The sequence below is a fragment of the Haliotis cracherodii genome, unplaced genomic scaffold (assembly GCF_022045235.1).
Source record: "Haliotis cracherodii isolate W230 unplaced genomic scaffold, xgHalCrac1.p SCAF_2, whole genome shotgun sequence".
Taxonomy (NCBI): Eukaryota; Metazoa; Mollusca; class Gastropoda; order Lepetellida; family Haliotidae; genus Haliotis; species Haliotis cracherodii.
The window spans coordinates 42,265,990-42,293,389 of NW_027266275.1; the positions used below are offsets into that span (position 1 = coordinate 42,265,990).

Consider the following 27,400-nt stretch of genomic DNA (forward strand, 5'->3'; position numbering starts at 1 on the left):
TCAAAGCATCTGGTGTGATCGACAAGATGTTAGCTGTACATGTGCGACAAGGGTGAGACAGGGATGATGTGTCGCTCTGTGCTTGTTCTTTCTTTCAACGTTCTAAAGTGTGATGTAGGTCCGTGTTCTTACTCTCTACGACGGTTTAAATGTTAGGTTACGTTGCAGTCCATTGCCCAGTATGCGGCAGAGATTTCTTATGAATCATGGAAAGGGATTTGTCGCTTTTATTTAGATATGATTTCGAATATTTTTTTCGCGCAATCAATAACGATTACATGAGGAAATGCAACTGCCTTCCACACGATTACCTTTACAAACACATATGTTTTCAGCTCCATGGTATATTGCATAGTGGTGTCATTGTAATCATTCGCAATCAATATGACAACATATAATTAATGACGTAACCATTAGCAACGGCCATCCATTTGATTTGCTGGATTCCGTCTCAGGTTTTGCATGTCATTGAAACGCGGGAGTGCGGGACCAGCTTGCTTGCAGTGACAGTACGGAAACACCTGTGGCCAAATAAAGTTATATACATCGATCCGCCATCTTTGATATACAGCTAACCTTTGACCTTGACCTAAAAGTCCCGCCTGCGGTCAGGTATTTGATCGGACTAAATCAATATCCGTTTGGCATGATTGCCTATGGCCTATGTCTCATATCGTGTTTGTTTGGAAAACAGGGAAATGCTCCGTCGAATTATTTAAGGAAATTTTTACATGAGTGAAATGCCTAAACTGTATTCTTTGTTCTAGATATGCAGTGGACCAAGGTTACTACTCAAGACAACGGTGAGTGACTGGCTGTTTCAGCGTATATTGTAGAAGTTTTATCACTCACGATTTTGCTTGTCTTCTTTTTAACTATTTTCAAGTTCTTCCTAATACCTCTTCTTTGGATATTGTGAATGGTAGGTTTTATCGTGTTTGCATTGAGTATTGGCTTTTTTTTAATAGTGTAAGTTCATTTCATAAACCATCTGTTTAGTTGACGCTTATTCATTCCCGGCCATACAGCTGCCCAAACATCGCACACCTATCTCGCCTTGCGGATCACTTATTCAAAATTCGTTTGAAGCTGTCATGTGTTTACGTAACAAGTCATGTGTTTAGGTTACAAAGTAAATGGGACCATAAAATTTTGCTCAGAACCCAAGTTAAAGTTATGATGAATAATATTTAAAATGAATTCAAAATATCAACACAGCGGCACACTTGTGAAAACACATTAAAGTAAAGCAATGTCACTTTTCAGTGGGATATTTCAGACAAAGTAGTAATAGTCCCAGCAAGGGGTAAGAGAAGATAACTCTCATGTCACATACCCTCGAGTTATTTCTGGCAGTGCCTCCACTTCTCGGCTTGGGAGCAAAGCAGGTGTCCCTTCAAAAACACCAATTTCAATTCGCATTCTTTAAATCATCTCGACAGGCTTATAAAAGGACAAGTCTGGTGATCCCCTGGTGCTTCTGAAGCAATATTTGGACATTGTTTTGTCCTTGGAGGCTTAAGTTGGTCTTAAGCAGCTGATGTTCTTTGATCGGTGTCTTTCAAAAAACACTGAGCTCACTAACAGGTAGATAAACGCGCAACATTATACACGTTTACACCTGATCTCCAAATATACAATAACCAGGCGAGGAATGTCCATTGTATCTCTGCTTCGCAGGTGTCCAGCATTGTCAGACACGATTTACTGTGCGAAGAAATATGATATTGAGTGTAGTGTTATCCATGTCGATTTTAAAATCGATTTTTTTTTTTCGTTTTTGAAATCCATCATAATTCATCTATTTCCGAACTGGTGGTAGCTTCTTTTTTAACACACGGAGCTCCCCGTCTGGTGTACCGTGAACGTATATTGAACAATGAACACGTTCAAACACAAAACACTTTGTTTATCAAATATAGAAAGTTTTCTTTGTCACTTTCTGTTTCTCTCTGAATGAGTAGAATATTGTGGTGAAGGAAGTTAACATTGATTTCATGTAGATACCCTGGACGTATGGGAGTTCCGCGCTGGTGTAGCAGAAGGTGTTTTAACAAGTAGGGCATGACATATGAAACAGTAGTGGAGTTCACATGTCTTTGCTATATATATATACGACTTGTCAGTTGTCTGTCTCCACACTGCAGACCGTGACAAGGTTCACTGAGGCGTCTGCCGTCGAGGCTGAGTGGGTGCTGATGTAAACACCTGGCCAGTCTCTAGGTCATGGAATACTCTTGTGTTCGACTCATACAATATTTCTGTCAAATGGTTTTCATGATTCTCTAAAAGTCAATTAAAAAAATAATCATAAAGTTTGACAACGTTTAGAAGCCGTGGCATCTGAAGAGCCATATGTCAACCTGGTTGTAAACAACAGTGGACTTGTACAGTAGAAAGGGGATGGGTCTGTCTTTTCTATTTTCACTTTCATAAAGGAGTATATGAATCTCTCGTTAGGGTTGCTGCACCTGAGTTAAATGACGGTCAGATTATACCTTTTAAGACATTATCCAGGGCCACTCCGTACAGGTTTTTGTTGACGACATATTTCCTGTCTTAGAAAAATGTTTTGTAGGTTTGGTTTAGAGGTTGGAAACAAAAAAACACGGCCATCAACCTACGGGGAGCGATGCTTATAGGCTATTGGGTTTTACGTCTGTGTCAAGTGTCCGCGGAATATCCGGCTCATGAAGGTTGATAGAGCTTTGTGATGCTCCGCCCACTCCAAGTGTGTTTACTTCATAGGAGAAATGTATGACGCATCTGTGTCTAGGGATAGCGTCCTGTGGGAGTGGTTGAATATGTCATATTCGGCCCGACAGAAGGTCTCTATGAAATTATATAATCACAAACATGACATGTAGAAGAAGGCTTTGTTCCGCATCTGCATCCGCCAAGTAAGGTGTATAATGCTTATTCAAACTGTAACAGAAGACCAAGAACTAACAAAACGTATTCAACATTTGTGATTTTTTTCCTCGAAAATTCACCTGTTTTCTTTTAAATGTTACTCACACTGCTATGGATAATTAAATCCTGATTCAAGTTATGTCGTCAGCAGGAGCTCGAATTTCAGTCCATGACAGGTTTCAGGATAACTGAATGATTAAGGCATACATATAATGTATATTTGTAACTAGCCATCAGTTTCCGCTGACAGCAGTCCCACGCCGTATTCGACCTGACCCGCGTTTGTTATGGGGGAGACGAGAATGGGATGCTATCAACTACCTGTTCAAGTATAACATTACATGAACGCCACAGGTAGATGGAATGGTTCTCCATGACTTGGCACATTCTTAAACATAGCAGGACTGAGCATATAGCCCAGCATAACTGCCCGTATTGCGTAGGGAGAAGATATCAGGTTACACACATGGGTTATCTACGCAATAAATCACCTCCAAAAAGCATAAGAATTACATATCGTCTGTCGTACTATTAACTCCGTCTTGCATCTAGAATCCGGGTTTTAATTCGGATCTTGGTGGGGGTATTTTGTCTCATTTTTTCCCACACAGTTTAGAATTGATTACGTTTCAAGGAGAATCATAAGAAGTACACATGCGTCAAAAACACGAGAGATGTTTGTGCAACCCACTCTTCACTGTGCCTATTGTAAGATGACAAAATAATTTTCTTCAGCAAAAGGAAGTCTATGAAATGACTGCTAGTAAGTACACATTCAGATTTGATTCCTTGTGCAGTGCCATTGGGTTTGTGATTAATGTGAGTGTAGGTGAGTACATGTTAAGTGACAAGTTAAGGCTACATATTTATGGAAATCACTCATAATGTACAGGCGTTTATGTATGGCGTGGACTTTGTACACAGAGGTGAGGTCGTTCATTGAACAATATACCTGGAGAAGGTTTCTTGTGATTCTGTCCTAATTGATGTTTGCCACCATAAGGAATTTATAACGATTTTATCTGAAACAGGTGTCAGGCCTTTGATGTTGGAGGCAGAATGAACCAAATGTTTTAGGGCTACCTTCAACGCATTTCCAGGGACAATATTACATTTTCCATAAGCGATATTTTGCCCGTGAACGACCCCCTTCCCTTTGTGTCATTGTTGGACTAAAATGGAAATGATGATAACGCGGGATGCCACTTTCAGTAGATCCCAGCTCGATGTTTGACACGGGCATGTGATAATGTCTCGGCTCGACTCTTGGTCCAGCGTTTGATGTACTACAGTTTATTGTTCTGAGAAAACACGTGACATTGGCAACTATCTCTTTCAAGTTGACGAGATGGCGACTGATAGTAGCTTAGTGTATAGGAGCACTGCGCTGGTGGTAGATGATAGAAGGCTTGATAGTTGAGAGTATGAGGGTCACTGCGCTAGGGTAGATGATAGAAGGTTTGATAGTTGAGAGTATGAGGGGCACTGCGCCAGTGGTAGATGATAGAAGGTTTGGCTGTTGAGAGGATGAGGGGCACTGTGCCAGTGGTAGATGATAGAATGTTTGGCTGTTGAGAGAATGAGGGGCATTGCGCCAGTGGTAGATGATAGAATCTTTGGCTGTTGAGAGTATGAGGGGCACTGCGCTAGGGTTGATGATAGAAGGTTTGATAGTTGATAGTATGAGGGGCACTGCGCTAGGGTAGATGATAGAAGGTTGGCCTGTTGAGAGTATGAGGGGCACTGCGCCAGTGGTAGATGATAGAAGGTTTGGCTGTTGGGAGTATTAGGGGCACTGCGCCAGTGGTAGATGATAGAAGGTTTGATAGTTGAGAGTATGAGGGGCACTGCGCCAGTGGTAGATGATAGAAGGTTTGATAGTTGAGAGTATGAGGGGCACTGCGCCAGTGGTAGATGATAGAAGGTTTGGCTGTTGAGAGTATGAATGGCACTGCGCTAGGGTAGATGATAGAAGGTTTGATAGTTGAGAGTATGAGGGGCACTGCACCAGTGGTAGATGATAGAAGGTTTGGCTGTTGAGAGTATTAGGGGCACTCCGCTAGGGTAGATGATAGAATGTTTGGCTGTTGAGAGTATTAGGGGCACTGCGCCAGTGGTAGATGATAGAATGTTTGGCTGTTGAGAGTATGAGGGGCACTGCGCCAGTGGTAGGTGATAGAATGTTTGACTGTTGAGTGTATGAGGGGCACTGCGCTAGTGGTAGATGATAGAAGGTTTGGCTGTTGGGAGTATGAGGGGCACTGCGCCAGTGGTAGATGATAGAATGCTCGGCTGTTGAGAGTATGAGGGGCACTGCGCTAGGGTAGATGATAGAAGGTTTGGCTGTTGGGAGTATGAGGGGCACTGCGCTAGTGGTAGATGATAGAAGGTTTGATAGTTGAAAGTATTAGGGGCACTGCGTCAGTTGTAGATGATAGAAGGTTTGGCTGTTGAGAGAATGAGGGGCACTGCGCCAGTGGTAGATGATAGAATGTTTGGTAGTTGAGAGTATTAGGGGCACTGCGCCAGTGGTAGATGATGCAATGTTTGGCTGTTGAGAGTATGAGGGGCACTGTGCTAGGGTAGATGATAGAAGGTTTGATAGTTGATAGTATGAGGGGCACTGCGCCATTGGTAGATGATAGAAGGTTTGGTAGTTGAGAGTATTAGGGGCACTGCGCTAGGGTAGATGATAGAAGGTTTGGCTGTTGAGAGTATGAGGGGCACTGCGCTAGGGTTGATGATAGAAGGTTTGATAGTTGATAGTATGAGGGGCACTGCGCTAGGGTAGATGATAGAAGGTTGGCCTGTTGAGAGTATGAGGGGCACTGCGCCAGTGGTAGATGATAGAAGGTTTGGCTGTTGGGAGTATTAGGGGCACTGCGCCAGTGGTAGATGATAGAAGGTTTGATAGTTGAGAGTATGAGGGGCACTGCGCCAGTGGTAGATGATAGAAGGTTTGATAGTTGAGAGTATGAGGGGCACTGCGCCATTGGTAGATGATAGAAGGTTTGGCTGTTGAGAGTATGAAGGGCACTGCGCTAGGGTAGATGATAGAAGGTTTGGCTGTTGAGAGTATGAGGGGCACTGCACCAGTGGTAGATGATAGAAGGTTTGGCTGTTGAGAGTATTAGGGGCACTGCGCCAGTGGTAGATGATAGAATGTTTGGCTGTTGAGAGTATGAGGGGCACTGTGCTAGGGTAGATGATAGAAGGTTTGATAGTTGATAGTATGAGGGGCACTGCGCCAGTGGTAGATGATAGAAGGTTTGGCTGTTGGGAGTATGAGGGGCACTGCGCCATTGGTAGATGATAGAAGGTTTGGTAGTTGAGAGTATTAGGGGCACTGCGCTAGGGTAGATGATAGAAGGTTTGGCTGTTGAGAGTATGAGGGGCACTGCGCTAGGGTTGATGATAGAAGGTTTGATAGTTGATAGTATGAGGGGCACTGCGCTAGGGTAGATGATAGAAGGTTGGCCTGTTGAGAGTATGAGGGGCACTGCGCCAGTGGTAGATGATAGAAGGTTTGGCTGTTGGGAGTATTAGGGGCACTGCGCCAGTGGTAGATGATAGAAGGTTTGATAGTTGAGAGTATGAGGGGCACTGCGCTAGGGTAGATGATAGAAGGTTTGGCTGTTGAGAGTATGAAGGGCACTGCGCTAGGGTAGATGATAGAAGGTTTGGCTGTTGAGAGTATGAGGGGCACTGCACCAGTGGTAGATGATAGAAGGTTTGGCTGTTGAGAGTATTAGGGGCACTCCGCTAGGGTAGATGATAGAATGTTTGGCTGTTGAGAGTGTGAGGGGCACTGCGCCAGTGGTAGATGATAGAATGTTTGGCTGTAGAGTGTATGAGGGGCACTGCGCCAGTGGTAGATGATAGAAGGTTTGGCTGTTGGGAGTATGAGGGGCACTGCGCCAGTGGTAGATGATAGAATGTTCGGCTGTTGAGAGTATGAGGGGCACTGCGCTAGGGTAGATGATAGAAGGTTTGGCTGTTGGGAGTATGAGGGGCACTGCGTCAGTGGTAGATGATAGAAGGTTTGATAGTTGAGAGTATTAGGGGCACTGCGTCAGTTGTAGATGATAGAAGGTGTGGCTGTTGAGAGAATGAGGGGCACTGCACCAGTGGTAGATGATAGAATGTTTGGTAGTTGAGAGTATTAGGGGCACTGCGCCAGTGGTAGATGATGCAATGTTTGGCTGTTGAGAGTATGAGGGGCACTGTGCTAGGGTAGATGATAGAAGGTTTGATAGTTGGGAGTAAGGGAAGCACTGTGCTGGTGGTAGATGATAGAAGGTTTGGTAGGTGAGTGTATGAGTGTTCAGAGACACGACAGTGTCCGCTGGTTGTTGGTACGTCTTCGCGCCCACCTTAAGGGAACACTTCCAAAGTCAGGATAAACAAACCTAACCTACAGCCCTTAAAACCTATTTTTGAAAATGTTGACATGCTGAAAGAGATTTTCAGACAGAAAGGCACAGAAATAATAGTCCGACTGTATAATGTTGATCTAAACCCAGCACAACAGCACATCGTGTTTAGACTGTCACCGTCGCCACCGTGGTGTCGCTCTTACTCCAAGAATAACATCCGGGTAAACTCGATGACGTCACTCTCTTTGGGGGTGTTTTATTGGTCAGTGAATGAATTTTGTGTGAAGTTAAAATGGCTTGTTGCTGTATACACATATAGAAAGTCGTAACTCGGCGGGTTAGAAACGACCGTGTAAATGTCAAACTATGATGGATTCGAAATACACGCAAAATATAGACGACACATTCAATACAGTACTGTTCAAAACATATGTCCATTTCATCCGTAACCGTTTGGATGTTTTTTTGGCAAGAAGTGTATTTCTGAACTGCAGCGTTGATGTTGAGTCTCACACGCAGGGGATGATATATCCTCACATTAACGTCGAGAGTGTTAACATCCCTTCCATCTGTTTCGTAACGCCATTCGTTGGATAGAAAACGCAAAAATTTACAAGACAAGCTATCGCCCCTTTTAAGCTTCTGACGCTGTAACCTCCAGCCAAACAGTTATGTGGCATTTTCTCGTGTTTGTCTCCGCGCCGAATGTTCAGCTATTGTTTCTACTACTCAGATGGACTCAATCAACCTCCACTGCCTTACACCAGCGTAATGTGTCCTTTCAAAGAACGTCACAACACGCTGGCTTCTTCTTCACACCAACCAGTATTTGCACGTGCATCGTTTTGCCACCATGGCCGCTTCTTGTTTCCATCACGGCACCATAGTGTTCGTGAAGGCATTACAATGAAGTGTCACGTGACAAACAATACTCGCTCACGTGATCTAAAGAGACCAAGATCTGTGCTATGATTGCCGGACAATGAAGAACTGTATGCCCATATTCTCTTGTCCCGCTGTCTAATTAGGGCTGATAGAGTCGAGACTATTAAAGCTTCCGACCAAGTCGTGCCCGACTCCAGGCTGCCGAGTAGTGTGTAGACAGAAGATGACGTTATGACACTAAATGCCCATAATTTACGTGATGACCCGCAGAGCCTCGTTTGGAAGTTTCTATTCTTTTGTGGCGAAAATCGAGATTCTCTGACTATATTTGATAAAGTTAGCAGGTCCCTTTTTGGCTAATTTTCACATTTATTTCATTTCTGTTAATTCTCTTGAGACAACTCAGTACCAGTCTGAATCAGTTATTTACAAGAGATTCCTCTTGCCATGTACACCTGTTTTTTGTGGGTACACGTGTGAGCGTATGTGTATAAACCGCATGTCTTGCCAACTCTAACACCTGGCATCTAGCGCCCGGCCACGGTGTGTGTCTGGGTCTGTATGTCTGTCTGTCTGTCTGTCTGTCTGTCTGTCTGTCTGTCTGTCTGTCTGTCTGTCTGTGTCTGTGTCTGTGTCTGTGTCTGTGTCTGTCTGTGTCTGTCTGTATGTATGTATGTCTGTCTGTCTGTCTGTCTGTCTGTGTCTGTGTCTGTCTGTGTCTGTCTGTGTCTGTCTGTCTCACCTGACAAATCTTATTTCATCCTTCTTATTTGCCAATCAGGGAATCTATATTTCTATCTACAAAATGCAAATCAGGGTGACCTCAGTGTTTTATGAGTGTTACCTTTATTACAAACATATTCAGGTACACATGTGCCTGTATCATCCGGTCAAAATGTTACGCCCTGGAAAAAATGATCCCGGGGAACTTGTTTGAAGTTAAACACTTTTCAGTTATGTTTCGAATGTTTTTAATGGATGTTGTTTTAACTGCAGTGTTGTATAAGCTATGAGAATACTATAGTGTTTGCTTTAAGGCTGGATCCAACATTTGCGCTCATTGGTCAGTATGTTACGGGACAAGTTAAGTCAATACTAGTTGTCTCCCTTGGACTGCTGGCGCCAAGCTAATGTTTGTATTGTAATTATCGATTGTGGTCAGATATGGCTTTAATAGTTTATAAGACAACGTCTTAAGCAATGTACTTAAGCCTTCAATGTCGTTGTGGAAATGTAACAAAGCTCTCGTGGTGACGGAATCACGCATGGCTAGCAACCAACGCATTTCAACTCACCCCTTTTGTCCCGAATAGCTTTCCATACATCTGGACTCTTCTGCTTCCTGTGTATCTGTTCGGTAATTTTGAACATTTAAATTTATGACTTGGAAATTATGTGATGATCTCAAATTAAATAACAAATAGACAGACGAGTTAAAAACTCATTGTTAAAAACAATGGCACGTTATAACTGTCCCAGCCTGGGTAATTGCAAATGTCGCTAATCTGGATAATGGATCTAGAAATTGTACAAATGTTACGATTATTATCTTATCATTCATTTTGAATTATATTTGAATAATTGCGTACAATATTGTTGTTGACATTTCTTGCAACTGTAACCTGAAAAATATAACTGAAATATTTAAAAAAATTGTATATATTATTATATACATTGTCGGAAAAGACTCAAATTATATACATAATAGTCAGTCCTTGGTCATCTGCCAATCAGTTGTTGGTCAATCAAGGTCCTGTGTCTTCATCGGGCGTTGGTCGGCCAATCAGTTGTTGGTCAATCAAGGTCCTGTGTCATCATCGGGCGTTGGTCGGCCAATCATGCATTAGTTCCCAAGTAGAATTGATTTTCTTAACACTCTCATACGTGACAGGGTTTGTCCATTTATTACTCAGAACAACACCAAATGAAGTACTCATGTAAATGTTCCAATATATCCTATTTGCACGCTGACATCTCCTGTGACATGTATAACCACAAGCGTAAATATACTGACAGAAATGGACAGGGAGATGTTTACACGGTCTTGCGTCGATGCATTTTTACAGAGTTGTATATTTACTGATTTTGTTGCGTGTATATTTCAAGAGATGTTATTAATGGCTCACTTATATGTGTATTGAAAGCTGTTTGTTTCTGTTTTATTGCGCATATACAGATGGACATGCTTACGTTTGGGATATGCCTTTGGTGAGGTCCATGTGTCATGTTCACCTGTGTTCTGTGTGAGATACTTTCGTTACAGATATAGCACTGATGGATGTCCTTCTGTCATACAAAAGAATTAACAACATTGATACATTCTTAATATTATTTTTTTAGATGTTTTGTCATATAAACCAACTATTGATGTGTAATTCAAATATTGCTGGAATATTGTGTACTCTTTATTTATTTTACAAATATTTTGTCATACTGTTAACCACAGCTCTTTATTCTGGCTTTGTATTAACTTTCCTCAAGAAATGATATATTCGTGATAAATATCAGATAATTTCATTCCAATGTGTAATATCTTAGAACAAAATCATTATGATCGAAAACTGACTTCAGAGTTTAATTTTTAAAGAAACGTCTATGAGATTAATAATTTCCATAGAAAATCTCCGAGGATAAGCTCCTTATCTGTGTAGGATTTTGAACGTGATATATAATTCAAATTTAACTACCCGATAAGTACATATATAGCGGCCACATTGCGTGGAGGAGGGGTGCTTATCTGCATGGAAGGCCCTATGTCGGCTTGGGAGTGAATGGGATGTCATTGGCAATCGACGTTCTTAGAGATAACAGTTTATAATATTTTTAAATTTTCATAACACTCATCTAATATTTTGCCATTACGTAGAGGAATATTGTCTAAATGTAACGCTCGTGTCGAGACTGTGGGAACGTCGGTGGTAGTATAGTGCTCTCGGCCATCGGTCTGATAGCTCGAGTGAATATCTAATTGTATCTGTCTTGGAATACGGCTTGCGTATCGTCTTGCAAAATGTTGATATCTTCACATCTCAATTTAAATATGACAATTGCACGTTGAAACTTCCTCTGTGTTATCTTGCCGCACAGCTCGGCTTCTGTTTCTTTAAGTGTCTTTAATGGTTTAAAGCTTTTATTTCCAGAAAATGTGAATCTCTGATAAGAACCAGAAACACTAATCGCAACTTCCAGCTCATTAGAATTGTTTCAGAGTAAAAATAACAAATAAAATTACCGACGGAGGCTGAATGCCTGCATCTGCAATGCATCTCTGTGTGGGTAAATATATATATATATATATAAGACATTAATCACTTTCTCTGCGTACGTTACCGTAATTCATCATTCCTAAGTGTCAATATCTGACCGTTTTGTGGACAGTTCAACACTGACCACCACGCACAACTAAGCGCCCGCGACCGATCGTGCTCTTCAAAGCAGCGACTTGCTTCCTCCAAAGCGTTGCGTGAGAATTTAGGGGGCGGGGCTTACAGCTCTAGGTTAGGAGGCGGGGCGCACTGTTTTATAAGCCAGCCTCCATAAGGCGGTGCTTATTTTCGGCCACGCCCATTTACACATGAAATGAGCATCAGCTGCCTTGTATTAGTGTGGGATAGAGAGAGAGCGCTCACGCTAAACCTCTCTTGCTACTAACAAGACCAGCTGAAGTGCTATAAGACAGTTGACAATTCGTTCTCGTTCTAGGCTGAATGGACCATATCTGTCTTGGCCGCTTTCTTTTTATGTGTTTTAACAGGTCTTAATATCAACATAGAAATATTCAATGCATTTTTTTAAACATTTGTAGTCTGATGAAAAAAATAATTGCACCTGCAATTTTCACGAGAAATTTAAGTTGATATCTTCTTGATCTAGGGAGATTTACATGACATTAATCAATGGATATTTTTTGAGAGGCGACATCAGTAAACATGAATGTTCCTATTTGTTCTTTGAAAGATTAATTCCGACAGAAATGTTTCATTAAAAAGTCATGTTTTGGCAGGTTATAAAAAAGCAACTACAACTGTCATATGCGTATGAACACAATGTTCACATTTTGCACACGTGTCTGGATGAACCGAAATTGCCTATACACAAGTTCGAGCAAAAAACAACAACAGTATATCTAACCGTATACTTGTGATTAAAATCAAGAAAGGGACAATCTTGTCACTTTTACGAAATCTATTACAAACAGCCTGTCCGTCACTGCTGTGGAAAGAACAGAAAAACTCTGTATTCAGCTGTTATCCCCACATAAGGAGATCCAGCAGATACGAGATCTGTGTTTTTTATTTAATTCTCGATGTTGCTGGGGTTAGATATACGATAACAGCCCAAGGCGAGATTGTCCCCATCACAAGTCGGGTTATGGCAAGGCCATATGGAATACCGGTTAGAATTCTCCCGGATATTTTATAGATAGGCATATTCGTCAATTTATGGTCTCATCTGTCGGTATATAGATAACTAGCACGTGCGCTGTTTATTTATATCTCTCGGTATTTATGCGTGTGTGCCTTTTTGTACGATCACCTCTCATTTTCAGAGTGGCAATTTCCCTCAGGAACCCCAGCGATGAAAAGCGAATATAATTGCAAGCCGCTCGTAATTTTCTTAGCACCTAGTCATATCGCTTTGAAACCTCATCAAATTGTCGTCAACTAGGTGTATATGTCGCTCTGTGATCCCGTGACGTTCTGTGTACGTTTCACGTGTGTATTTTACAAGAGCTCTGTCGCATCCTATTTCAATATAACCAAACACACACGCATTTGCGGGGATATTAGACTGGTATGTCGCTAAAACTCCCGTTGCATATCGAGTATAAATCTTCTCGCAAGGCACTTATTTCGGTAGACGTGTAGATTTAATTAAAATATTGTCAAAACATGATGGGACATAGAGATGATGATTTGACCTATAGACGCTTTCGGATGGGATTTCCGTCGGCTTTCTGCGTTTAAAATATTTGATTATTTACATAAACAGAATCCTTGTGATGATATGTGGCCCACGGCCTGGTATTAATTAAACATCCTATTTACGTTTCTAAACGAAAATATTACCATATCTATTCATGTTGTGAATATTGGTTTCGAACCACAAAGCAATGTATTTGGATAACAATACAATGCTCATAGTTCCGTGCCTCTGCTTATTTTGGCAGCGAAGCGAGTGACATTGAAAGTACGCCATGTTGAAGTGCTGGGAGAGGTTTTTTTAATCACTCATTGAATCTCATTAAAAGCGAATAAGCATATATAACAAAACCCAGCTGATTGAAATATACAAAGAGTTGAAATACATACCACAACATTATCACGCGCCTTTTGAAAAGTTCGTACTCGATGGGACTTATTTTACAAAATAACTGAAGAGAAAGAAACGAACCGCGACAAAATGTTCATTTCTCACTGACTGGAACCGATGGTTTTTCTTCATAGCGTAGACTATCTCTAAAGCGATTTTTGACAAAATACATGAATACGTATTAGAGGTTGAATAAACATTCTGAAATATGAACGATGAAAAAACAAAAAAATCATAAACATCGATTAAGCTAAACGAACATGTTTCGTTGGCCACGTTTTCCATTATGGTACATGACAGCACAATCAGGCATGGGTTTTTGAGGGGATGGGGGAGGGGGTTGGGGGAAGGGTTTGGTGTTAGAGATGTATGTTTTCCCCTCCAACAAATACATAACCTCTATTGTCACTAACCGCTTAATAATTTATCATGCTTCAGACGTAAATACGTTTTATTAAATAATTACACCAATAACAATTGAACGTAAAACAACCTCAAGCTCATGGGAAAATCAACTATTTTACAACTTTACTGAAAATAATAAAACTATCTAGCATGGGAAATCCTCTTTCAAGGAGGAAACTTAATTACAAGAACTATCTATGCGAATGTAGGCGTTCTCACGGTACCTCCACGGTAACTACACTGTTGTAATTAAGAAAACTATAATGGGGTGTTGCAATATTAATTAGCCTTTGGTGTTTGTCATATTAGTTGTATTTATCAAGAACAATACACCTGGATTTGGACAAATATCATAGTTGGAAGCAACCCGCCTCCCTCCATGCTCCTCACCTTGTGTTCTGTTCGCCTTTTCATTGTGTGTTGATTGTTGTAGATAATACATGTTCACACTCAAGCAGGTTTGCATAATCAATGAAAATGAGGAAAATGAAGAAGTTGGTCCAGTGGGGAGTAATACGTTATGTCGCATTCACATTCTGCCAGGGTATTGTCAAACTTCCAATTGAAGTGCGCGTCCCGTGTTGAAGTTTTATATTGACACGTTTATTGATAGTTATACTCAACAAAAAGCCATACTGGTGGGTCCTACGTTAGAAACAAAATGGGAAAGTGTGTTTTGGAAAATGTCATTTTAATTTGAAAGATACCCAGGGTTCATGAGAATGCAGTCTGAGAAGAATAACACTACGATTGTTCGAGACAAGAATGCATGATATTTTCTGTTCCATCGTTAAAATAATTTTTTTTTGCTAAAACGGTATATTGGTCAGTATTAAAACAAATATTTACTTATGTTTTAAGCAGAGAACTGTGAAAGGAAATTGCAACCTACATTAAACTCTTCTGTCATGTCAAATACTTTCCATATTAAGTTACATTCTTTGTCGATTTTCCCATAAATGAAAGTTTATATTTTTCAATCAATACACATTTTATTATATTGACAATGGTATCGAATGTGGATAACGGCCACGTGACCGCTTCTCAAGGGTACAAATTAGATTTGACTTTATAACAGAAGTAGGCAAAATATTGTGCATAATATGTATATTGGAATATAAGATTTGGGAAATACAATCATCAGTATTTCTGTTGTGTGAAGTGTTTATGTTTGGAATAAAATGGCTTATTTACACACCCACGACGCTGTGAATGAGAGTTAAAAACGTCAGTTGGCCTGTATAGGTGGGAACAGTGTAAAATATACCCCACATTCAATTCAATACAAGGGCGGTTAAGTGTTCCGTGTGGCCGAGTTTAATCCGGATATGCGCCGCAAGATTTCATCACCATCGTTTGAATGCTAGAGTAAAACAACTGTCAAGATTGATTTAACTAAGGTGAACATTTAACCCGCCACATCTACAAATCTAGGGAGAAATTGGACGCAGGAACGAGAGAAAAGAGGTGATAAAAACGGGGAATGGGATTTAATCTGGAGCGCCACCAAGCATGGCTCATTCGGTTGTCTCCGGGGTCACGTCCGAGCTCGGATCTCGGCCCGGACCGCACTGGGGCATTGTCGCCGGGGAGTTGTTCTGATTAGGTTGGCATTTCAACTGTCTGTTAATTTCCTTCTTATTTGTCCTCGAGTTTTCTACACCGTATCCAAACTCCGACGTGTCCCTCCATGCCCACTACAAGAAAGACCGCGAGCCGAAAATGTTGATGGGGAGAATAATGCAATTTTTCAGCCCAGTGGCGCGATGCATAGACTTATCTGGCCCGCCAAATGAACAGGGCCCTTTATTGAAGAACTCCGTTTTGCAGTTGCGCCGAAACCTCGCTCACGCTACGCTAAACCTAATTAAAGCGAATACAAGTTTATTAATGCTTTCTCCATGCTAATTATTTCGTCAAATGAAAACTTTTCGAGCATTGCGATAAATTTGCTCCTCAGCGAACTCCCCATGTCGCAAGCCTCGATCGTCAGGGAAAAATTATCCCGTCACACTTTTACTCCAAACGCTGAATTTATTTTGTGGGGGTAATCACGTGACACCTCATAACGCTTTTCTCTGAGTAGCAAATGCTATGATATAGATGATGAAAATCTACAATGCGGAATGTGAAAGAAACAGACTGAAAGCAATTTTCTTTTACCTGATAGCGTTGTTGATGTTTGAAGATATGACTTCATGGCAATTATGAAAAAGTAATGTAACCTTGGATAATTACATTGTAATATTTTATGTCTGTGCCGTGCGTATATCGGTAAACATTTTTTCTCCAAACCAAATTGAATTTTTATTTTTTTTCCTATATATACATATTTTTCTATGTATATGGCCTCACTTAAGTAGGAACGAATTATGTAAACTTTGTTTTTATCTAACTAATATCTCTATGTTCATCGTATGTAAGTAATCTTGCAAGATTTTTACATCATAATAACCTCTTCCTGGAGTTTCAACGTGTCATTCTCTGAATAATACCAATTTCTCAGCTCAAAGAATCTATGAAACAATCAGCTTTTCTTAAAAGAAAAGTAAAAGGCTCATCCTTTATCGTGGTTAATGAAGTGGAATGGAAGATGTAAAACTAGAAGTCCCTCCGTCGCGGAGAGATAACCTCTCGTCGAGATGAAAATATTAAATGCTTTCATTTTTTAATGCGCATGAAATTCGATAGCAGGGATTAATCGCAGTTGAAACGATAACCTTTACTGCCGTGGGAGCACGGTAGTGGGGCACCCGTAGTCCCAGGGGAAACTCCCAGGATTTTCCATTGCGGACATAGAGACATTCCGATTGCTTTTAATGTCGGTGTTGATTATAGTTGGAGACGAGTAAAAGTCCACCATTTTGTCGGGGAAATATGAATATTAGTGTCAGATTGGGAGGAAGAATCTCACGGTTTTAATCGGTAGTTAAGGGTCTATTACTGCCTAGTGGTATCGCATCAAAACGCACATTAGCGCTTACACAAATCAATTGTTTGGGGCCGGGGCGTGTTGAAGCCACCCCTGGGTTTTGCTTGGTTTTCAGGGAGATGGAAAAGATTCAGAAACAATCAATTTGCTGCCAGAAATGTCGCATTCACGCGGCCTTCATAGCTTTTATCGTAGCAGTGATGATAGTGAAAATCTGTTTGAATTAGAATCAGGACAACACGGCGAGATGACCGATGGAGAAACAAGCGCCGGCGTAGTGTTGCCGTGAACTACATGTACATTGAAACCCAATAACTTGTCCGTTAAAACCACTAATAATATTATGCTTTGATCTTGATAAAACGAGTAAATACTAGCCATAAAGAATGTTAAATGAAACATTAATATTGTGTAGATAGCATTGTACATGTAGGCTTGGTAGGATCCGTGAGGCTGTTATGGTATATGGCCTGTGTTAAGTTTTGTCGCGTGGAACATAAACTGCTCTCCGACACCCTCTACATTATTTAACAGTTGGCAGATAACTCCATACCGGTTTACAGACTGTCAATTGATAATGGATTGCAGTGTGAATATCAGTATCAATTCCTGAGAATCTTCACAATCCAATGTGTAGATTATCGCATCTTTTAAAGACCGTAGGCATGCAAAACTATGACAGAACTAAGTAGATGATCATAAGAAATGTCCTGTGTGGTATGTGATGGAGATTACTTTCCTACCACGTGAGATATTTCTGTGTATTGTCAATTGATTCGGTTATATCGGTTTAATACTGATTGGAGCGACCTCATGCATAAAGACATCTAGCCTTTCTCGCCTATGTGTCGTGGCATTCAACCGCTTGCTCGAAGTGCGTCGGTCGGAGTTTAAAAAAATAATTCCCAGAAATAGGAGACAAATTTTGTTACATGTTGCCACGAGGTGTGCTTGCACTCGAGAACAGTGGTGGTGGGCCTGGCTAAGTCGTTGCGCGGTGCCTCTACGGTGAAGAATTAGTTGTAATTGCAGGGAGAACAAGCCTCGCGAACGCCCGTCACAAGTGTGGCGAGGTATCAATCACTCTCAGTGAAGGAGCGTATCACTATCAACATTTGCATTCTGATTTTCGCCTCGTGTATCTATGATGAAGACACAAGCACTTCTAAGGGAAGTTAAGACACAGAGTAATTTGTCATGGAGCGTCTCGGTTGTATGAAAATTCATGCCGTGCTTCCCCCCAGCAAACTGGCTCGCGATTGCAACTTCATCCCTCGGTGAGTCTAGCGGTAGAGAGTGCGAGAGGGCGGAGAGGAATTGGGTGCTGCGCTCTGTCTGTAGCATTATCTACAACAGCTGACTGGATGTACATTTCATACTCGTGACTGACAGCGCACGCGCTGGATTATAATACTTCTGCCTCACGTGCATGTTAACCTGCCTATACCGGACTCTCTATACTGCGGACACTGCTAAGTGGTCAGTCATCATGGACATGCTGTATTTTGGGGATGGAGTGACCTATACCTATCGGCCTACATACCCGCAACTTAACACACATTGCAAGTATGACTTCTCCTCGTCGTGTGCCTATCCTAATGTGGGACAGTCGTCAGACGGAGGGGGGTACTTCCCGTCCAACTTCCCCCCCTACCACTTTCAGCCCCAATCTCCCAGCTCTTGTGCAGGGTTTTTCCAGCGCAGGACAGGACGGATTAAAGGTAATAGGAGATTTCTTAAAACTTAAATTGACTTTATTTTCTCATCGTGTTATTAACCAAGATAGTATGTTTAGTCGCAAATACTGTCTTTGTGTGAAATCATCGAGATGTAAATAATGTGCACTCGGAAGTGTCTAACCCCGACCTCATGCAGAGAAACTACATCGATGAGGGGTTGTTTATATCAACAACATGGAAGACACTAGTCTCTGATGAGGCATCGAGGCAAGCACTGCATTGATAAGAGAACATTATATAGCAATTTCCCTCTTATTTAGGTCGTCAAATTAACCATCACTCGTCGATACATTGCAATTGTGTGACTTTAGTAAATGTGAATCTACCAAGGGGTGCCCTTGCTGTTGACCGGATGTTTCGTGTCAATGGCATGTCGATATCAGCACATGCATTAATTGTCAGATGTGTTTTGGCAACGTATTCATCCATGTCAAGAAATTGTGGATATTTTCCCTTCTCCTACAGTGAGGACATGCTTACAAACAAATCCATACTACCTTTGTATATATCGCTAGCAACACTGGATCGATCTCCTCTTAAAAGAAAACCACGGAAAAATAATTAGACAATTGTCGAAGCGTGAGAAATGTCTTTATGGCGCACTTATACTGAAATATACATTTTCGACAGCTGACGGGTTCGGCAGGAATGGGTTCAATTTCAAAGGTTTAACATTTTGCAATTGATTTTTCAAGTTACAGATCATAAAACTCTGTTTATTATGGTTTTATTACTGATATTCTCTTTCCATAAAACTTTCATGATACGTCGGGGAAATGTTACACGTAGTTCTATAAATTTTTATGATTAAAGTTTGTACGGTGGAAATGTAACAGGCGATTAAAATTATCATAATTACACAATAATACCTATAACATGATGAGGCCATGAAGCTCCTTCAAACGGAGTGTGAAATACATTTATTACGTATGATATATTCTGTACTACAACGTTGTATAATTTTATATATATATATATATATATATATATATATATATATATATATATATATATATATATATATATATATATCGTCTAAAGAAAACGTCTTCATAGAATGAGCTGTAATGGTTAACTTTAAACTGAAACACTAAGAACAAGTAGCAAAAAGACTGTAATTGGAAATATTACCAAAAGAATTCAACCCCATGTTGCACGCCAGCCTTGCACGGACGGAATATGCTGTTGGGGGACGGTGCGCATTTCACTTGCTGCCTGTAGAGTTCAACTGCCACAAGATTGACGTGACTGTCAGCTGTACATGTCTTGTTGTTTTTCTTATGTAGATTTCAGCATAATCCCGATGCCCAGCTCTGACCCTAGCGTCAATAGACAGTTAAGACAAGGTGCTCCTCTCCTTGTGCTATCAGTTTGCTTTTGTTCGTTCGTGACGCCGTCATTGCCGGTTGTGACATAGTCAGTACTATTCCACATATAGGGAATATACACGGAACATATATATAATACATACAGGGCCGTGCTGAAATACCAAAACACGTTAGGAGTTAAAATCGTAATACAGTTCCTCTCTCGGTCGAATAAGAACATTTATATTTAATATGATATACATATTAAGGTGATATATATCAAAACAGATTTTAGATAATGTCTTAACATCAGGTATGGCAAAATAAGAACTGTTTTCAATAACTCGTTATTATTGAAGTGATCATGAAAAATGTTTTAATTATCTTGCAATTTTTGGCCAGTTTCATTCTCCGTTTCAATTCGTTTCAAGACCGCTTGATCAAATTTCCCTTATTATTCAGCAAAAGCTCGGATTGCCAGGAAGCAATCATAGTTCCTCTGTAATCGCACATCAAAACCGAAAGCATAATAAATGATCCTACCAGAGTCATTTGTGTTTTCGTGTTGCGAGAAGTGTCACACTTAATGTTGAACGAGTTTTTTTCTTGTTTTGCCAAACTTTGCTGAAATTGTTTCCGATCCTTGCACGAATTTATTGTAATCATCAGAGTCTAATAAAAGACGCGACCCTTTTATACAGTTACTATAAGGTTCCAAGTGGCAATTCCCCTGGGTGTGCGTCTTAGAGCCGGGAGGGAGGGGGAGAGGGGGTTGATGGATGTGTTGGCCGCCGAGCGAATCCTAACGGAAAATTGAATGAGAAAATCGGCCTTGTCTCCGGGGACAATATTTCTCAATTGTGGGACTTTATTTGAGGGAATCCTCTCTAATCCTCTAGATTCTCTGGATTCAGAACCTTATAAAATACTTGGTACATTACATTGGGGTTGTATGTAGGTGGTGATCATATGTTTACATCCCCGTGAGGATTTATTGATACATGTTATACACACAATAATATGGCATGGAACTAAATATTACTTGATCACTGGATAGCCGTAACATCACTTCAACTTCTATCTTAAACTAGCTATCATCATGGTTTTCCCTGTAGTGAAACCATTGCATCAATCTGATTCTTATCTCAATGCAATTATTCAATATGCTTTCCAATACACAAATTTACTTTTACTACATTATATCAGTTTTTATCACACATGTACATATTCTCAGAATATTATATGGTAATCAACATCTTGCTGACATTCCGTCAAGATGTATTGAAATAACCGAAATGAGTGAATGACAAGTTGCTGATTTGTAGTAGACCTCCCAAAAACTGAGTAAAAGCATGGCTTAGTATCTATTTCTCCTACAAAGGGGGCGTGGCTACTTGGGCACGCAAGGCCACGCCTCCTTGAGTACCCGAACTCCTTGTATTTGAACTTGGTATTCATGCGCTTTGACCCATCTCCCACCCTCGTAGTGAAAAGACCCTGTTAAACGGGGCACTATCAGTCGCGTTTATCAAGAATCGGTTCAGGATCACCAATCCCGAAAACATTAAATTTGAAAAGAAACAAAATTTTCCTTGAGTCTTTTCTGTGGTTTCCGTTCGTGTTCGGGCAAAGCTTACTTCCGTTTGTAATTGCAAGGAGTAAATTGTTTTGAACTGGGTTTATCATCATCTAATGATTAATGTTGATTGTTAAACACAGAACATTAAATTTTACCGGTTTCTATATTTATACATATGTATGCAATTTGCAGTTCGGTTTTTTTTCATCTTCAGTAATATGTGTTGTGGCATGTTACAATCAGTTTCCTGTTCGATTAAAAACACTTTTTACTGCTCACTGTCTGTATACGACTTTTGAGGGGAGGGGCTTAATATTAATAATTATCGTAAATAAAATAATACTATTTCCGATCATATTTCATGTCTTTCGAAAGTGTTTCTTACAGCTGCACGTTTATCGTTTACTCGCTATATGGAGCTGTTGTTGGTGTGGTTTGTCTGTCTCGTTGTCACGTATATCAAAGCATAAACAAGATGCGCCGCAGCCCACACTTTTCGCGTGGGTGAAATCGACACCACGTGAAACTGACACCCCATGTTGGAGCACCGACAAGATTAATTCATTTCATCAGTGAACAGGCCGGGCATGAAATATACAAATTATCGTAAATTTCATAAAAATGAATTGAAATGTTTTTACTTCCCAAACTAATGCCCAACAGCTGTGCGATCACTTCCTCTTGTAAATTGCGTGTCCGAAGAAATTTAAGTCGTTGTATAAAACTGCTTGGTTTCATTTAAGGACATTATTGGATATGCACCTCGGCGGGGCAAATAGCCTACCTTTGGAAATACATATCTATATTATTGTATAGCTATGAATTTTTAAAATGACGTATGATCCCTTTAAAATAATATGACTATTAGAGCAGATTATTTTGTCCTTCAATTTGAGGGATGACATCTTTATTTTGACACCTGCTTATATGAAAAGAGGTATTATTATGTTTTTGTTTTACCACGTATGATGTTGCGACCTTTATCTTATCATCATGACACTTTAGTAATATTCAAATGGGTTCATCAAATGTTATTACATGATTTTTCTTCTCTTATATTAGATTCAGGTGGCGTTTTTTCATTTCCACATCCCATTTTGATTTTCAGAATAAATCAGTATCCTTCAGTTATGTGATAACGTCTGATATGAAGGATGTATATTTTGTAACGAGTTCTAACAATATGCAAATGGTCATCGGGTCCGGTTAAATTCAACAATATAATAGTTCAACATTCATGCAAATTTCGTTAAAGATAATTATAATTATAAACTACTCATGTCAGATATATAAGAATAAAATATTGGCATCTCCGCACAGTATATGCAGGTAGAAAGATAACTCACATTTCGAGTCCGAGCATTTAACAACTATAAACAACGATAATAAACTACAATCGATTTCAACTTACGGAGCAATCTCTATCCATGATACGAAAGGTAATTACGTCGCCATAAATAAAATATTATTTCCTTGATAGAATTAAGTTATTCATTTTTTACTGCTGTGTAATTTGTCTGCCTTTTTTATTATGTTCGATATAAATGACGGATCAGCCAAAGGTGACGTGTCACCTTCTAGATCTCAGCTGATCCTGGAAGGATGGTGTTTCAATCAGAAACGACAAGACGTTTGTGAGATATTCGTTTCAACAGATAGCATGCTGTCGATAAGCTGATAGCAACACATTAGCCTAAATGATTAAATTTGCTGGATATCATTGGGGAAATTTAGATCTTGTCGTCTTCTTATCAAGTTAAGAGAACAACTCACAAACGAATTCATTTCCAAAACATTTTTGTCATTCGCTATGATATTCGTTAACCAAATCATACGCACAAATTATAAACATTTTTTAATTGTAATATAATTAAGGAATTCAAGTGGTACTGTGTAACGTCTTCGATAACGTGAATGAAATTATGCAAGCTATGGATACTTGTAAATGCAGTGATGATACATTTCATTGGGCTAGCTTCTCATGAATTAATATGTACGTCATATGTAAATGTTGGCTATTGACATGTACACTTGTCAATTTCCTAGTTAAATACACATTCCTAATGTATGCGTCCTGGGTCCTTCACAACCACCTTGCCAATCTCATATACATTTCTCACGAAGCTTCGCGTATCAAAGTACCTGATTATCGTATATAGCATGTAATGCACGTGCGTGCATGCATTAAGATAGACTGATGTACATTACGGTGACATCTGATATGGACGAATTGTATGACTGACAGAAACGTATTCGCGATAGACTGATCAGTGCTTCATTAGAGAAATGTCAGGGCAGGTTATATTTCGTCCCTCCTGGTGCATAGCGTGATTACAGTTCCATTATATAGTCAGTTGTTGTCCACTGTTTACTGAGTGTTAATGCAGTTGGTGTCGATGGTCAGTAACAGTGCTTGTGTATTTATTATGTATGTTTGTTCTTTCGATCAATTATTATATGATTTAAAACAAACGGTAATTGTTGCAGAAATTGAACGAAGTGAACACACATGTATTGTTTGACTGAAGTGAACACATGCTTTGTTTGACTGAAGTGTACACATGCGTTGCTTTACTGATGTGAACACGCATATGTTGCTTGACTGAAGTGAACACACATGTATTGTTTGACTGAAGTGAACACATGCTTTGTTTGACTGAAGTGTACACATGCGTTGCTTTACTGATGTGAACACGCATATGTTGCTTGACTTAAGTGAACACACATGTATTGTTTGACTGAAGTGAACACATGCGTTGTTGACTGAAGTGAAGACATGCGTTGTTGACTTAAGTGAACACATACGTTTTTTGACTGAAGTGAACACACATGTATTGTTTTACAGAAGAGGATATATTTTGTAACGCAAACCGACAATGATATAACTGCGTGCAATGAAATCGTATTTGGAGTTATCGGCCATTGTATCGGATTACGCTGAATAATTAACACGGAGTTATCCTGCCTTCAATCTGTTGTCATTAGTGGCAGAGTTTTACAGACAGACAGATTGTTTATTTGAGTCTCACCTCACAGAAATAATTACATAAATACATATAAAAGGACATAAAAGTGAGCCACCCGTTAAGGGTTACGAGAGACTTAAAATGTATCACAGTATGTACAGCATAAATATATTGGTGTAAAAGGGGTATGAAAATATACTACCCGTAACGAGCCATATAAAATATTTTTCTTCGTTGGAGAATTAAAAAGCAGGTTTTGGCTGTAAAATATACATAATATTTTAAAAGTACAATAAGTTTATCTGTATTGCATAACTCTAGAAAGTTTACAACGATAATTGCACAATTGTTTGTGCTCAAGGTAGATCTATGAACACCAGTGCATCTCATGCTTTTCTGATTGACATCGACAATACTGATGTGTGTTTCATTGCTTCCTCGCAATAACGTCAATGCAATAATGCAGTCATCACGCGCGCCCGTAGATCTATAGCCAGCACATTCTACCGTCATTTACATTTATTTACATACTATTTTTCGTATCCTTTTACCCTTATCAGAATAAATGTAAATATATTTTCAAGCACACCGATAGCCTGTGTATTTGATATTCAATCTAAGTAACGCTCTGAAAACTGAAACGAATCATTATTATTTTTATTCTCAGAAACATCGTTTTTGCACAGCTTAATTAGAAAAGTGTTATTCAAAATGATGAGATTAAAAGTATAAACGTAAAAAAAAATCATTATTACACAGTTATACACAACAAAGCCACTCAGTATATCCTATACTGAAGGGAACTGATATTAAATAGAGGATGTTCTCTGTCATCAGTGTAGAATCGATGTCATATTTTTACCAAAATGTAATGAAATAGCTCAAGGTACGGAATTTCATTTCGTGTTGATACGTTCAGAATATGAGTTAAAAGCAGAAACTGACTGAATAAATCCACGTAATATTAACACTCACTGGGAATCGGGTGCCGATCGTTTGTGCGTTCAGCAGGATAGTGTTGGTGAATTTGTTGCTGCTATAGATCACTCTAAGCCTGACACAGGCCCTTCAGACTTCGCAACGAACCTTTTCAAAAATGAAACAAGTTTTGTATCCTCCGACTTTGTAATGTGAGCGACACTTCCCTAAAATCTTGCCCAAGCCATGCGAACCCTGTTCTAGCCGCCCCTCGCACCAGGGGAGAGAAATATTTCAATTTTAATGAATATTCACCACCGGCCTTTCACCCTTTATGGAGAGTGTTAGAGAGGGGGGCAAAGGACCTAGACTGAGCGACTACGCTCTACTGACAATATCTATTGTAGCTACATGTAATTTACTCCCTCCGCATTGTTACCTCTTCTATTCGCAGGGGATATTGCAAGAGGGGGGTACCGGCGTCTTTCTTCTCCCCCTTCCGAATACGGACCCATAGCCACAGATTCTGATCCTCTCTACCTCCTCTTTTCTTCACATTCAATTTCCGTCCTCCTACTCCCGGTGATTGTATGAGTTTGAAATTGACGATCATGCATTACCATATAGATAACTCAAGCATCTTGCCTTCAATGGGCGGCTTCTTTCATATGATGCGTATTTCAAGTAGGGATTTTGCTCGAAATGAAAATGACATTGCCTATGCAACTCGACGAGCACTAGGGGTACATGTTTGTTTAGCTTGAGATGATCACGGATGTCATCAAGCTATTTTATTTCTGCGCTGAATGCATGGGTATTCCATCCACTAATAATGGATAAATCATAAATTTGAAAAGAGTCCCAAATATCAAATAATCTCCCTATTTATCACCACGCGTCATGTGTAGACGCCAATCATATTCTGATGCTGATTCATTGTTGAAATTGACAAGACTTTACATTTCACTTCGGCGTTGGTATATTTAAATATCTATGCTGCAGTCGTGACTCACGCGATGCTTCATAGAAACAGTTACACTCAACACCCCTACTGTAGACAATAACGCTGAAAAAATGCTTAAAAAAGGCAGAAACATGTCGCTCCCACAGATGTTACGTATAGCTAAACACTGGTAAAACCTACAATCATTTCCCTATACGAACCATTCAAAACTGAGGCTTTTGCAAATAGCCTCGAGTAACAGATTGCCAATCAGCCGGGACCTAATCAGCAGTGGTATCTGTGCAGTTGTTCACGAGCTGTCGCACCCTAATAATGACAATGACGACTTAAAGAGTCTTTTTCTCTTTCTAATTCTACCTGTTTACTTATTACAACAGAATGTGATCAAACAGATGAATACAAGACGGGGCTTAATCTGTCGAAGCCTCGTGGCCAGGCTATTATCCCCTGTTAATTCCTGTAGTTGTTTGTGCCCAATCTTGTTCCTTGCTCCTTGAGTGACAAGTGTTTGTCATCTTAACATCTCAGTATCGGCGCCACAATGGGATGAGATGGCTAGAGTCAACAAATCTTTTCAATAGCAACATCTTGCGTCAGGTTTAGCACCAACGGATAGGAAGATTAGCTTTTAAGGCGAACAAATTGATGATAACAATACACGCGCCAAGCTCGTTCCACTTCAAGCTTTTTCTAGGGGATACGTTTCCGCATAAGTAGAAACAATCGGAAATATTAGTTGGTTTTAATGAAATAAGAATGGTGCATTTCACTGTCTTACTATTGTCTAACACCTTTATTAAATCATCCCTTTTATAATCTTGGCCACAATTGTCAAAATTTAGATTGTCAATTGCTTTTGTGGCTGGAGAGGATATTGTGCGTTGGTGTTGTAGGGGATTACAGCCATACACAAGCCTGAGGCGCGCACCGCGTCCAGCATTTAGGAAATTAATGTGTCATCTCTTGATAAATGAAATGGAAAACACTGGTACGATTTGAAATTGACGTCTTGTCGTGTTCATATTTGTGTGTACATTTCAGCGGCGTATGGCGATATGAAGACTCACTTTAACAAATCGCTCATATGGGATATCTCTGAGTAT

At 40.0% G+C, this 27,400-nt stretch overlaps 1 protein-coding gene across 12 annotated transcripts in view; it reads left to right on the plus strand.

Moving 5' to 3' along the window:
• The window catches only part of LOC139468118 (paired box protein Pax-2a-like), an 86,261-nt gene that overhangs the window by 16,572 nt on the left and 42,289 nt on the right, over positions 1–27,400 (plus strand). For 6 of the 12 annotated variants that reach the window (XM_071249868.1, XM_071249870.1, XM_071249871.1 and 3 more), the window contains one exon: positions 768–803. In XM_071249868.1, the coding sequence (XP_071105969.1) occupies positions 768–803 (36 nt within the window). Of the gene's footprint in view, positions 1–767; positions 804–3,570; positions 3,677–18,118; positions 18,546–27,400 lie in introns of those variants that run through there. The other 6 variants (XM_071249873.1, XM_071249874.1, XM_071249863.1 and 3 more) reach the window with 6 other exon arrangements.